The sequence below is a fragment of the Strigops habroptila genome, chromosome 2, assembly GCF_004027225.2.
Source record: "Strigops habroptila isolate Jane chromosome 2, bStrHab1.2.pri, whole genome shotgun sequence".
Lineage (NCBI taxonomy): Eukaryota > Metazoa > Chordata > Aves > Psittaciformes > Psittacidae > Strigops > Strigops habroptila.
The window spans coordinates 17,739,597-17,753,159 of NC_044278.2; the positions used below are offsets into that span (position 1 = coordinate 17,739,597).

At 35.8% G+C, this 13,563-nt stretch overlaps 1 protein-coding gene across 4 annotated transcripts in view; it reads left to right on the forward strand.

Annotated features, from left to right (window-relative positions):
* Positions 1-13,563, forward strand: part of CBLB (Cbl proto-oncogene B) — a 128,292-nt gene that overhangs the window by 90,178 nt on the left and 24,551 nt on the right. For all 4 annotated transcript variants that reach the window (XM_030471809.1, XM_030471810.1, XM_030471812.1 and 1 more), the window contains exons 10-13: positions 137-340; positions 8,337-8,522; positions 9,754-10,119; positions 12,687-12,781. In XM_030471809.1, coding sequence (XP_030327669.1) covers positions 137-340; positions 8,337-8,522; positions 9,754-10,119; positions 12,687-12,781 — 851 coding nt within the window. The remainder of the gene's footprint in view (positions 1-136; positions 341-8,336; positions 8,523-9,753; positions 10,120-12,686; positions 12,782-13,563) is intronic.

Consider the following 13,563-nt stretch of genomic DNA (forward strand, 5'->3'; position numbering starts at 1 on the left):
TGTGCTTCTTTACAGGCTCTTAGAGACCTGTTAAGGGCCTTTTTTTGTAGAAAGATTTAAGACCTACTTTTTAAATTACTTCTATTTTTTTATTTTTAAACATGTATGTACTTTTTTTTTTTTTTTTTTGCTGTAGGAATCTGATGGCCAAGGCTGTCCTTTCTGCCGCTGTGAAATCAAAGGAACTGAACCAATCATTGTGGATCCCTTTGATCCAAGGGATGAAAACTCCAGGTGCTGCAGTATTATTGACAGCTTTAGTATGCCTATGTTGGACTTGGATGACGATGATGATAGAGAAGAGTCTTTAGTGATGAATCGTTTGGCTTCAGTCCGAAAGGTAAGTTTTCAAATCTTGTACAACAGATAAAGCTGTATGTTTGTAAATGAAGCTGCCTGTAACTTCAACCAATGAGAGGTTGCACTTCATGCTCTAGTTTTCACCAACTCACTGAAGAGTTCCTGGGTTGGAAAAACAAAATGCATCAATACTGCAGCAATAATGCTGTAGTTGAATAGGAAGAAAAAGAAAATTCCAGATTCTCAGCTAATACAAACTGAGTTAACTCTGTTTATAATAGAGGTAGCATGAGTTTGCACCAGCTGAGGCTCTTGTCCAAAATATGCTGTATGGACAGTTTCCTGAATTGTTATTCGTAAGGAACAAAAAAATTTCATATATATAGAATATATTACTAGTTTTCTGCAAATGTTTGTATATGCATGCAGAGACTGTTTTGTGATTAAACTTGCATTTCTAAAGAGGTTATAAATATTATTGCTTTGTAAGGGTAACTTGTAACTGAATTTGTATTGCTTTTAATCATGTTTCATGTGAGTTGTCCATGGTTTTCCACCCCCCTTTTATTTTCAATAGTAGGTTCTTTTAGTGGGAAAAGCTTATCTGAGATTATTCATAGTGATTTTGAGTTTAGGGATGTTTTTGTTCTGAAAGTGCTCTGTGTTAAATTCTGGGATCTTCTTTCTTTGATCTTGGGAGATTTTATCTCTGATAAATAAGGACTATTATTAATAAAAGTTTATGTTGTTAGTTTTCATTACTATACTTTAGTCTGGAATAGATATTGTCAGAGACCATGCAACACTGAATTTTACACTGTATTTTCTATATTTTACTATTTAATATGGTCATTAAATTGAATAGTTGCCTTGGAATTAATTCTGTAGCATCTTACATTTCCATTTCCGTATTCTATTTGCGTTTGGGTTTTTTGGGGTTTTTTTTGTTTTGTTTTGTTTGTGGGTTTTTTTAAGAATTAAAAAAAAAAAGTTTCACCCTCATATCTGAGAATATCTCTCAGTTAATACAGTTAATATACATACTTCTGATATCCCTCCTAAACTCTTAAGGCATATGAATCATTCTTGGGTTGTCTATGTAATACAAAATTGCTTACTCTTGGGAGCAGTTTATCCTTCCTGCCTGGGCTTAAATTGCAGTCTGCAGCCCGACCTCTGTGAGATAGCCTTGAATTGATGGGCTTTTATAGCACTATCGCTTCCATGATAAGGCAAAAATCCATTATACTTCTATCAAAAGAAGGAACAACAGGCTTTAGTATAAGAAGTCTTGTTTTCAGTGTCTACCAAGTGCTTGAGTGCTTTGGTGCTTGCTATTTTTATGTCATTGATTTCATTGCACAGTGAGAGAAACCTGCTTAATTATCCCTGAAGTTTAGGAACAGCATTCTCCACATTTTGCTAGCCTCTTGAAGTCCCTACTTAAAAAGGCTGATTTATCAGGTCATTTGGTGATTTTTCAACTACTGTTTTCTTCTTAGAACTGTTACCAGTGGTTGTACAGTGATGCTCTTTACCACACCGTGTGGCATATGACATTATTTATATACACTTTTTGGTAGTAATGCCTTCAGCAGCCTTGTCTATTTCTTGTAATCCTTATTTATTTTTCCCACTGAACAGTGTTTCTTCATAACCTTCTAGAATAAGTTTTTTCCTTTATGACATTATGTAGGGTTTTTGAAAAAAATTTTTTTTTTGTTAATGCTCTTAATATGGACATGGCACTTGCATAATAGCTATGTTATATTAATTTTATTTGTTAAACCATGGAAGTTAGGTGACAGAAATAATTTAGTTCTTGCAGCCAACCTGCTGATACTGTTGTTACTTTGTAGTCCCAATGAACAATTTTTTCAATTCTTATTTTATTGGAAGGAATGTCATATGCTTTCTCAATGTAAAGCTGCTAATCCTTGAAAATCGTATGGGCTGATTTTGTCTCAAATCACCTGGCTAGACCATGTAGGTATTGCTGAGAAAATCTGTTTGTGGCACATCTGACTAGTAGTATGCTGGGATGTTAAGCTTGCTAGAAGAGGAAAGTTCCAGGGACATGAAGTCCTGATGAAAGTGACTGCAGGGCTTTGATGTGTTGCAGAAATATTCAAATCAACCCTTATTGTCCTGAAATCCTTGTGGGGTGGGCACTGTTAAAATGTTTTGAAGCTGTTACTACCAATTTTCACTATCTTCAGAACTTGTACTTGGAAATATATTCATAATGCAAAGAATAGTTGCAGTAAACTGATTTTAGAAGCACACACAGTCTGGTCTCTGCTTGAGGGGTCTGGGTGGATTTTTAAGTGAGCTCTTTTTGACAGAATGAAAAACACTTTTTGGAATTGTCATTAAAGTGTGAATAAGATACAATATTTTATCACCTCCTATACCTGTATGAATTATAAGTTGGATATCAAAAATACCAATTTTGCAGTTTATCACTGTCTCTGAAGTGTACTCATAAACTGTGAGAGGTACCTGAATTAAGTCCCTGAGGGACCTCAGACTAGAAAATGCTTTAAGGAAAAGAATAACCCCAGTTCTTTAATGGAATGAGTAAATGGATACACGTTGAGAAAAATGAATCATTCTTGCTAGGTGTTGTGTGTGAGTCAGCAGCAGCAGCACATCAGCTGTAACAGAGGCTTTAGAGAAATCCACTGCAATTAGTCTGTTTATCTGCCCCATCAAGCATCTTATTTTTTTTAATTTTCAAATTGTGTGCAGACATTTCTTTATGAAAGAAAGATGAAGAGTGGTGCCAAAATCTTTGTTAATTGTCTCATCGCCGAGAAATTTCCAGCCCCATGGTATCAGATTAGCTAATGCAATTATTGCCTGAAGTGTTCCTTTTCTCAGCTCTGTACTGTTTGTGCTAGCGAAGCACAAGGTTAAGAAATGCACTTTAAAAAAACGTTCAGATTACAGGCTCAGGTAAATATTAAAAATTACTTTCTTCATTTTTGAAGAGGGCATTTGAGTCTCTAGTAGACTGTGTTTATTATTCCGTAATGTTTAATATTCCATTGTCCCAATTAATTTAGTTATCTGTTACTGTACCTTGTACAAGATGTAATTTAATACACATCTTTTTAAAAGAAAGAAAATAAGGAAAATGCATAGTGCAGGAGTTCTTGTTAAGAGCAAATAATTTTAAATTCATAAGTGTTAAGATAACTGTTCGATCCAAATAATACTACATGAAAACGTAGAGGAAGGCTCTAGCAGTATGGGAGACTATGAGGTTTTCAATAGGTCAAAGTGAATTAACATTCTTTAAAAACACTTTCTTCTAAAACTAACTGAGGTTACCTTGTCTGGGGAGTTACCATCTTCTCTACAATGAATTTCGTATCTGAATGCACCAAAACCTGACTTCGATTCACAACATTACTTCAAAATAGTTACAGGAAATTGTCAAAGCTGAAAACCACTGTTTGTCATGATTAAGCTTCTTCCAGCAGATAAGTCGAACTTAACAAAAGACGTTGGTTCTCAAAATGCAGAAAGTGACTGTTTTTTACTCCTCCCCATCATTTCCATGTTATTAGATTGACTTTTTTCTGGTAATGTAAAAAGGCGTTTATTACAAGACTTCAAATACGTACCCAGGTATTCCCTTCATCTGTACATTCTTAACTCATACATACATGTTTGGTACACCTGGTTTGTGGAAATTTATTAAAATTATGCCATACAACAAGAGAATCCTTAGCTGCTTAATTATTAGTCTTTGAAAGAGGCATAAATGCTGAGAGGCAGGGTGCCTTCCTTGGTTAAAATGTACTTTACTGATTCCCCTAGGCAGTGTGGTGCTGACTCTCATAGCCTTAACTGCCTCCCCCTCCTTCACATGCGTTTTCCTGGGTCAGCAAAGGACAGATCAAATAAAGAACAAACCCATCTATGTAAAAAGTGTTTACATCCACCAGTGTTAAGTGATGTAATTTTATATCCTTGTAAAAATTTTTGTGTCACAATTTATCCTAACAAAAAATAACAAATATGAGAGTTACTCTGATTATAAGTAAAAAAATTTCAGGGAGCTATTTGGAAATTAGAAGTCCATTTCTGGTGTAGGTCTGCTTGGACCTTCTTAGATGTCTTATTATGAAATTTATGAATTACTGAGTTTGGTCCAGCAGGACATTATCAATCAGGATGACATTCCTCAGCGACTCGCTTGTTAGGATTTGTGTTAAGTATGCTTTTCATGTGTGCCTATTTGACAGAAAGGCATTTGAAATTAAAGCTCTAGATTCAATAGCCTGACTGTTAATATTTCCATCAGAAAAACCTTCACTAGACATTGTAATCAATGTCAGAAACAGGCTTATTCTTGAACTCTCAACCACTAGGGGCAAACTGATACCAGTATATCCCAGTAATAAACACATCCGATTAAATAACGCATGTGATTTGCTCTGCAGTACAATTGTGCAGTAAGTCACAGCTGCTTTTCCCTTGGCAGCAGTCGTGCCAGCCAGATGAAGTCCATGTTGCTACAAAGGAGTCTGTGTTCTTTTCCTTAATTACATCTTTATTGCACAGGTCTGTGTGTTGCAGCAGAGCCCCTTTGTGCGCTGAAGGTCTGTCTTCTGTCACTGCCAGTTCATTTATATTAGCTTGTGCCTTAATCACTCACTTGTTTTATCTTTTTGTCACTGTGCTGCTCTTATTGCTCCTTTATTTCCAGTCAATACAAAATACACAGAAATCTCCAATATGTGACAAACAAAGATTTTAAATCTCTTCCTCCTTAGGGAGTCTGCCAAAAAGAGTAGGTATCATGTACATCTGTTAATGCTCTGGTACCCACATAAAATGCAACTGTCTTGTTGGCGTAGCTGTCAACAAACATCAAATGATGTAGCTAGACAGGTTGGACAGGGGTGGACAGGAAAAACATGGGGTTTTTTTATAATGAGAATATGATGGAAATCTGATATTGAATGCTGCAAAAAACTGTTTGTTGCTGTGAAATATTTACATCAGTAGATCCAAACAAGTAATCATAATGTTGTGATAGCATTGTGGCTGTAAGCAACTGTAGTTCAGGGGTATGAAAGATTATTTTGCTATTTTGAAGCAAGACATTGATATAAACTTAAATTGAAGTCCTTTCACACACTTACTACTTTGAAAAATTTCCATTTCATTTTGGCAGTCGTGATTTACTATCCATGGAATATGGTGGGTAGAGATAGCTAAATATTAAATATATATGGAACCAGAAGTTTGTCACATAAATTAAGTCTCTTGCTTCAAAAGGATTAAAAAATATGTCAGGTTTTAAGAATCTTGAAATTTTCAATGGATTTTCACATTATTCTATATTTTGTTGCTGCCTACTACATGTAAGGGTATATCTTTCAGCCACTTGTTTCCATAGATCTGAAAGTAGCATCAGATCTCACATTTTAGGTGTGAATATTTCCATGATTTCTGTCTCCACTGGAGCTGGACTGTTGTTATGGCAGGAGAAAAGAAGTCTGACCTGGATGGGACCAGTGGGCTTACTGAGGGATGAGCATGTCATTTTGTCTAGTGATTCTTTAGAGTAGAACTGTGTAAGAGGAGGTTGCCATATAGAAACAGTGATAGATAGTCTTAAAATGCTGTCACTACACTGTTGTTCATTTAGCTGTGGGTTCATATTACTACAGGCGGTGTGATGTTAACGACTGTCAGGTAGCTCTCTGAGGAAGTTGTGTTAATTAATGTGATGGTACAGCAATTAGAACATCTTAAATTCTGAACAAATGTTACCTATCCAATGCTCTGTTTTCAGTATTTCCTATTTTTCTTATTCTTTGTTTCCAACTCCTGTTACATACAGGATAATTTCTTCTTCTGGAGCAATTCCCTGCTGACTGAGACACACTATGTTGTGCAACACCGTAAGATGTGGTCACTTACTACAACACTTTCATTTATTTTGAGTAATTGTATCGTTTTGGCGGTGTGATCTGCTTATTTGGTTCTCTTTTAGATAATTTGGGAAATAAACTCATTTTCTGTCTGCTGAAGCTAAAGCATTGAATATATTATATTACATGGCTCTTGGCTTTCAGGAATGCTTGGTGGAGGTATAACTACACTTTGAAAACTAATACTATTAAATGATACAATGCTTATTATGCTGTTTAACTGATAGATGCTTTCTGTTAAGGGAAATGAATTAACATTCAGTTTATAGTCATTGCATAATTACAGTTGCTCAAGCATTCTAGTGAGATACACATCTAACTTAGTTATTCAACTTTCCATTATGTTCAGAAAGGCTAAGCACCTCAGTCATTCAAGTGTTTATCCTCATGGTGTTCCACTCAAGGTCAGGGACATCCACCAATTAAAGGAAACAAAGAAAATTTAAGGACTGTATTCAAGCCATTTAATAAGAACATTGTGACCACTTCATCAAAATGAGAATCTGGGTAACTTCTGGTAGCCTTGAATAGCACAAGTATTAAATTGCTCAGTCTCTTGAAGTTGAATGTGTAGTTGTGATACTGACCTTACGTGTGTGGACCAAGTGATAAGTATCAAATAAAAATAAAAAAAAAGTCATTCTGGCAATGGAATGCCTTTTAGCATTCTTCAACATTTCCTTGCTCCTTTCACGTTTTCTTGCAATGTTATCCAGTAATACTGTGGCAGCTCCTATTCTGGAAGGAATTTTGGCAGCAATCTCAATTGTATAGAACAGAATACTAAGCTAAGATGCAGGACACAGCACTGAGTAAGGAGTCTGTACTGTATCCTTTTGTGGATCTGCTTTTGAATTTCTTTGATTATAGTCACTATATGTGAAGAAAGGTAATGTTGTTTACGTGTTTTCCTTGTTAAAGAACTTCCTAGTCTCATCCCTGTCATCACTATGGGATGTATAGCATTGAGAAAAAGCTTACAAAAAGAGGGGAGAAATTTTGATCAAAGTGATTTAGCTTAAAGATGGGTGCACTTTTTGTGAGCAATTTTTTAGGCTTGACCTAAGAAGATGGCAGATTCCTAGCCTCTATATGCAAGTGAGAATACTAGGATGCCTCAGTGCACAAGTGGCCTGAGGCTGATGCTTGGTGTGAACGTCTTCCACCTACTCATGTCTACTGTCAGGGAAAGCACTGAACAGCATAAACATCCAGGTTTACTTACAGTACACCAAAACAAATACAGTAAGTTCACAGAAAAAAACTTTAACTGGTTACTGCAAACACCTAAACTGTGTTTGTTAAAACTGAGCCAGATGAGGTTCAGGAACTAGTTGCAAAAATGGATGGAGTATGTTGAGGAATGAAATCTTTGGTTCTGATGAATTCAAAAGGACAAGTCAAGAGGAAAAAGAAAAAATCACAATTTGCTACTGGGTGTGACGTTAAGTATGTGTGTGATTAGTTCAATATTTGCTAATATGATAAACTAAGTTGTCCTGAAATTATTTTTTTTTTTTTTTTAAATCATCAAATAAATAAGGAATGAATTAAATTCTTTGGCTACTGGTTTGCTGACGATTTTGATTCTAAGTCTTCAGAAGGCACATACATTCTATTTTCTATCAAAGTGTGATCCGAAAATGGTCTGTAGATAACAGACAATATCATAGACATCCAGCTTTTTAAAGTAATTTATAGAATTTCAGATTGAGTACTCTCTATTGATAAAAAGGTTATCAAGACTAACAGTACTACAGTAGAATCTCCATCTATGTTCAGGATTGTTTCCTTTTGTATGGCAGTGATTGCTTGTTTGTTAAATTACTGGAATATACTTTAATTTTCATCACAGGTTAACATGGATCTTAGTTTTGAAGCAAATGACTTGTAGACTTCTTTCTTGGTAACTGTAAGATGAGCACTTAGACTGTCGGTTAATTAAAAGAGCAGCAGATTGTCTTATGATAAATGACTTTTAGTAAATACCTGACAAGTATCAAATGTTTTAGTCATGGAATGGAAGTTGTATATTTGATCATCAGGTAAATACTAATTTTATTTTCTTTTTCTATCTTGAAGTGCAATGAGAGGCAGAATTCACCAGTGACTTCCCCAGGATCTTCCCCTCTTGCACAAAGAAGAAAACCACTTCCAGACCCCCTGCAAATCCCACATCTTAGTCTTCCACCTGTACCTCCTCGTCTGGATCTTATTCAGAAGGGAGTAGCACGGTCACCATGTGCCAGCCCAACTGGATCACCAAAGGTAAGTCTTTTTGAACCATTATTTCTTTATATACGAATATTGATGAATTGTGTTTGTTTTCAAGGTGAGCTTGCTTATTTGTTTTGGAAGATTGGCTATTCTGAATTTTTCCATGTGTGTATTTACTTTTTCAGGACTTTGCCCAAAAGAACTTTTAATTCCTTGTAGCTTAGAAACTTTAAATTAGATCCACATTAAGTCTCTTATCTCCTTCAGTTGACTTTGGTGAGTGCTTGTCCCTTTGCATAATACCTTACATAGTCAGATGTTTACAGCTTCATGTGCTGGTCAAATATGACCTCTTTTTGTCTGATGATTATGTTGTACTTGGTTATAGTCAGAATTTTAAAGACATTGCTGTAATGGATCAGTTCTGTAATAAATCCCGATTAATGAAAATAAATAGAAATGAAAGTTTCCTGAAAATAGATTTAAAGGTCATTATCTCATTAAAATTATATGTTGTGCTCTTATGATGATTGATACTCAATTTCCTCAATATCCTTACAAGAAAAATGTGCAAATAACACTGCTTTCAAAACCTTAAATGGCATATATTGGGATGCAAGTTTCAAGGGAAATAATAATGACTCTGTAGCTAATAAATTGTATGCTGTGTTTTGTGAAACTGATGATAGTAAAGATTTAATGATTTTTTTTGAGTGGGTAAGCATGAAGGAGAACAAATACTATGTTGTTTGTTCTCTATTATGAGTTGACCATTTTGTTGTAATTGCTATATAGAGAGGGGGGAAATAGATTTAAAATTTTCATTTTTAGATGGATTAAAATTCAAGTTCAAAACATGACTTTAATCCTACATCCTTATAATAGTCCAGTATAAAGTACCCTATTTTTTTTGTCAGCTTTTTACTTCAAACTTTTTCCTATATCAGGAAGTCTGTTTTTTCCAAACATTCCTCCAAATTCTTTTCAGCAGCTTAATAAGTGATTCAAGGGATCAAAGTAATGGATTCTGGAAAAAAATTATGGGTCAGATAAATCTGCCTCAGTTGTCTTTTCTCCCTTCCACTCCTTCCATGGGTTTCTTATGCAACAGCAGAAATGAGGGCATGCTTTCTGAAGAGGCCAGGTTGTCTGCAGAATGCAAAGACAAGACTACTATTGTGATTCAATTAGAAATGGTAAAACCATACTTGATTGTGAGAGAAATATACATGTCTATAAGTAACTGTTTTTCTTCCATTTCTTAACTTGCTGTGTTGTTTAGTCTTCTCCTTGTATGGTGAGGAAACAAGACAAACCTTTGCCAGCACCACCACCTCCCTTGCGTGATCCTCCACCACCCCCCCCGGAGAGACCCCCTCCAATTCCACCGGACAACAGGATAAGCAGACACCTGCATCATCCAGAAAGTGTGCCTTCCAGAGACCAGCCGATGCCCCTTGAAGGCTGGTGTCCCAGAGATGTGTTTGGGACAAGTCAGTTGGTAGGATGTCGAATAGGGAATGAGGCTTCTCCCAAACCAGGACTGACTGCAATTTCAAACATAAATGGAAGGCACAACCGCATAAGTTCTGATCCAGGATTTATGAGGAAACACAGACGTCACGAGCTGCCAGCGGAAGGTGCCAAGGTATGAAAAGAGCTGAATGTGTTGAATCCGAATTTGATGCCCTACTGCAGCATTGTCTTGCATTGGCTGATGTACTGTTTATATTGATCAGTGTTGATCTACTGTTTCTACAGTAGATCTACAGAATATTTCCTGTTGATACTTATTATTAAGCTGGTCATAAATAAATGGTTTGTTAAATACTGTAATTTGTAAATCAACAGTGTGTGAGGATCTAAGTTACAATTTTAACATGAAACCTTCAAAAAATGGCTTGGAGAAAAAATTCTAGATTTGCTATATTCTTTCAGCAAAGTATCCATTCAGTTGATGAATAATAATAATAATATATCACTGTATGCTGTAGTATAGTTATATAGCATCTCAGACTACTTTGGAAGTGTCTTATGTCAAAATTGTGTAGGTATTTGCGGATGGAATAGTAAATGTTCCAGTTACCTCTGTCATAGGAGAGGTGAGGACTTGGCAACCTCTTCAATCTGTAATGTATGCAATATGTACAGATAATGTATACAAATATACTTAGATTGTCAGACATATTGTATGCATTAACATAACAAGCTAAATACTCTAAAGGTCAGATGTGTAGTTTATTTTCAAAAGAGCATTGAATTAGTCATGATGTTCAGTATACTCTAATCTAGCCTGCCTTGACCCTAAGAAAAAGGAAACAAATACATCCAGAGCCAAGCTAAATGTAGAATCGTTTATTTTATCTTTATCACTGGCTATATGGGTATGATCCTTGAAAGTGCTCAGTGGCACAACCCCAGTATTGCATTATTTGATGCAGTTGCTATCATCAGTACTCTAAACATTATTGTGGATAGTTAGTATTGCAACTCCCTTTGTCTGTTGTTTACAGTAATACACATATCTTTAGCTGAATTTTTCCTCCTTTGTACTTAAATCAGAACTTCAGCTGCTGGAGTTGTACATTGTTGTGATTTGTCTGTAGCAGCTTTTGGCTTGTCTAGGACAAATGTCCAGTGTAATGTCCAATAATCCATTTTCAGTGCCGAGTGTGTTCAGAGTTGCCACTTGCAAGCTTTCCACTGCTTGTCTAGCTTGGTTTGCCTAGGGGGGGTCTCTGCTTGCCACCCACAGGAAAAGTACATTTTCTTGTCCTTGATTGCAGTGAATAGTACATATGTCTGTAACTATGGTGTTTCTTTTAGAAGAAAAAGAAAAGAAAGATCATTTCTCTATGCTAACTGAAGATATCTGGGGAGCAGAGTGCAGAGGGAGTAGTTCTGGCATTAGGCAGCTTCAGACAACTTGCAAGTCTCTGTACAGTTGGGGAGGCTTACATTTGAAAAGATCAAGTGGTGATGGCCTAAGAAAAATTTCCTAATTCTGCTCTAATCAGTTTTATCAAAGCAACTCAGTAATTTATTCATAGAGCAGGTTATTAGCTCAAAGCTGCTCCTTTTTCTTTTTTTTTTTTTTTTGCTTGAAGACTACATTGCTTGTGCTAAGAAGTAGCTAGAAATCATAACTTTTTCTCTCGGTTTGCATTTCACAAGGCCACAAGCTATTTACCTTTCTATCTCCATTTAATATTTTTTTTTTTTTTAATATGGATGTTTTGATTATTTTGAAAGTACATTACTGAAATTCAGTTAGTATTGGTAAAGAACGTAAACATATATGATGAAAGGTGCTTAAAAAGTCCATGATGTTATATAAAATTAGAATGTCGTTTTGTTAGCATTGGGGCAAAATACCACAGTTTTAGTTACAACTAAGCAATTGTTTAAAATGGTATAGCTTTTCATCTGGTTTTCAAAGAATACTGTGTTTGTATCTTTAATTGCACCTTCATATAGCATTTCAGTTGTGGTTTGGCACTGTGTTGAAGCTGATGGAATAAATACTTCTCAAATCAGAATAACCACTCATTGTAGAAGTGCCGGTATAATCTGGAGAAGTTACATATGTATTTCTTTAACCAATTGCTGTTCGAACTGTCATCTTCAGTTAGTGTATCTAAGCCATTTGGTTAAATTGAGCAACTGACAACTCTGAATTACTGTTTCAAGCTGTATGCACATTCGCAAGGAAAGCAGCTAATGAATTTTCATCTCTGATGCATATATCAATTGTCATATAATCTTTTTGCTATTGGTAAAAGCCAAGAGTCAGGAAGACAATCCTGTGGGTAGGGCATGGATTTTGGCAGGCACTGTATCACAGAGTATGTTTAGCATGCTGTACCTGTTGTTTTCCCACTGTACTTCATCTCTCTCACTTTGATCAATTTGCAATCTTGAATTCTTACTTTGCCTCCAAGCAGTTCAGCTGTACCTGAGTAGTCCATCTAGTAACTGTGATGTGGAACTTCCTCTTTTGGCAAAGTTTTAAGCCAGCATGTTCTGCAGCTCCCAAATGGGGTGAGCTGAAACAGGTGTGACTGAGTCGCTTCAGATAACAGCTCTGTAGTGTGAACTCCTAGGAAAGACTTTACTCATAGTCTTTTCAAGGTCTATTTTGTAATACCTGGCTAGTGAACATCTGTGGTGATAAACAGGAGGAGATACGCATTGTAACTCTTGTGTAATTTTTAGGTCTTTTCAAATGGTCATCCGATAAATGAAGAATATGATGTCCCTCCACGGCTTTCACCCCCGCTTCCGGCTGCCTCCATCATCCCTAGTTTAAAGTAAGTTAACTTTATCTATAGAAGAAATGTGCTAATTAATGTTAATAGCACTGATTCTCTGGTGCTAAAAGAAAAATGGAGAAAAATAAATAAAATGAATTAATATAAATTGGTGAAATCTTTTCTATAAACTTCAATGTGATTTTACAAAGGAAACATAAATTGCATTGATTCAGTGGGAGCAGTTCTAATGTTAATTGAACATACTATGTTTTTATAGGAAGAGAGAATAAATTGTGGCAGATCTCGCTCACAGGCATTTGGCAATGGGAGCACATACTGTCTGGTTTTGCTTCTACTACTACAGGAGAAGTGTGGTTAGAGCTATTTGTCACAGGAGATAAGAGATTGTAGGGAAACTGTTAAGGGTAAAGAGCATAATTTTTGTGTGTTCTGCCCCTAATCCCTGACTTCCAGATTATGGTTTGGGAAATTTTGTCATTTTAAGTTTCAGGCTACCTTTAGTTTTCCATTAACACGACTGTTTATTTGGTACCAACATATTGCTGTACTTAGCAAGAATCTTTGAGCTCTGAACCACACAGGATTTTCTACAGAACAGGAGATATTTAAAATCAAAAGCTTGGAAGTGCTATAATGTTGTTTGTCAATTTTATTTGGTTTTGTAAGGACATCTGAGCGTATTGCAGCATTTGATGTTATCTTACACCTCTTACCAAGGTACTCCTTGTGATTCTTGCTGTTAAGTAATATGCTTGGGCAGTTAGTATGCGTTAATATTGAGAATTTTCTCATTAGTCTGTAATTTTGCTGTATCTTCA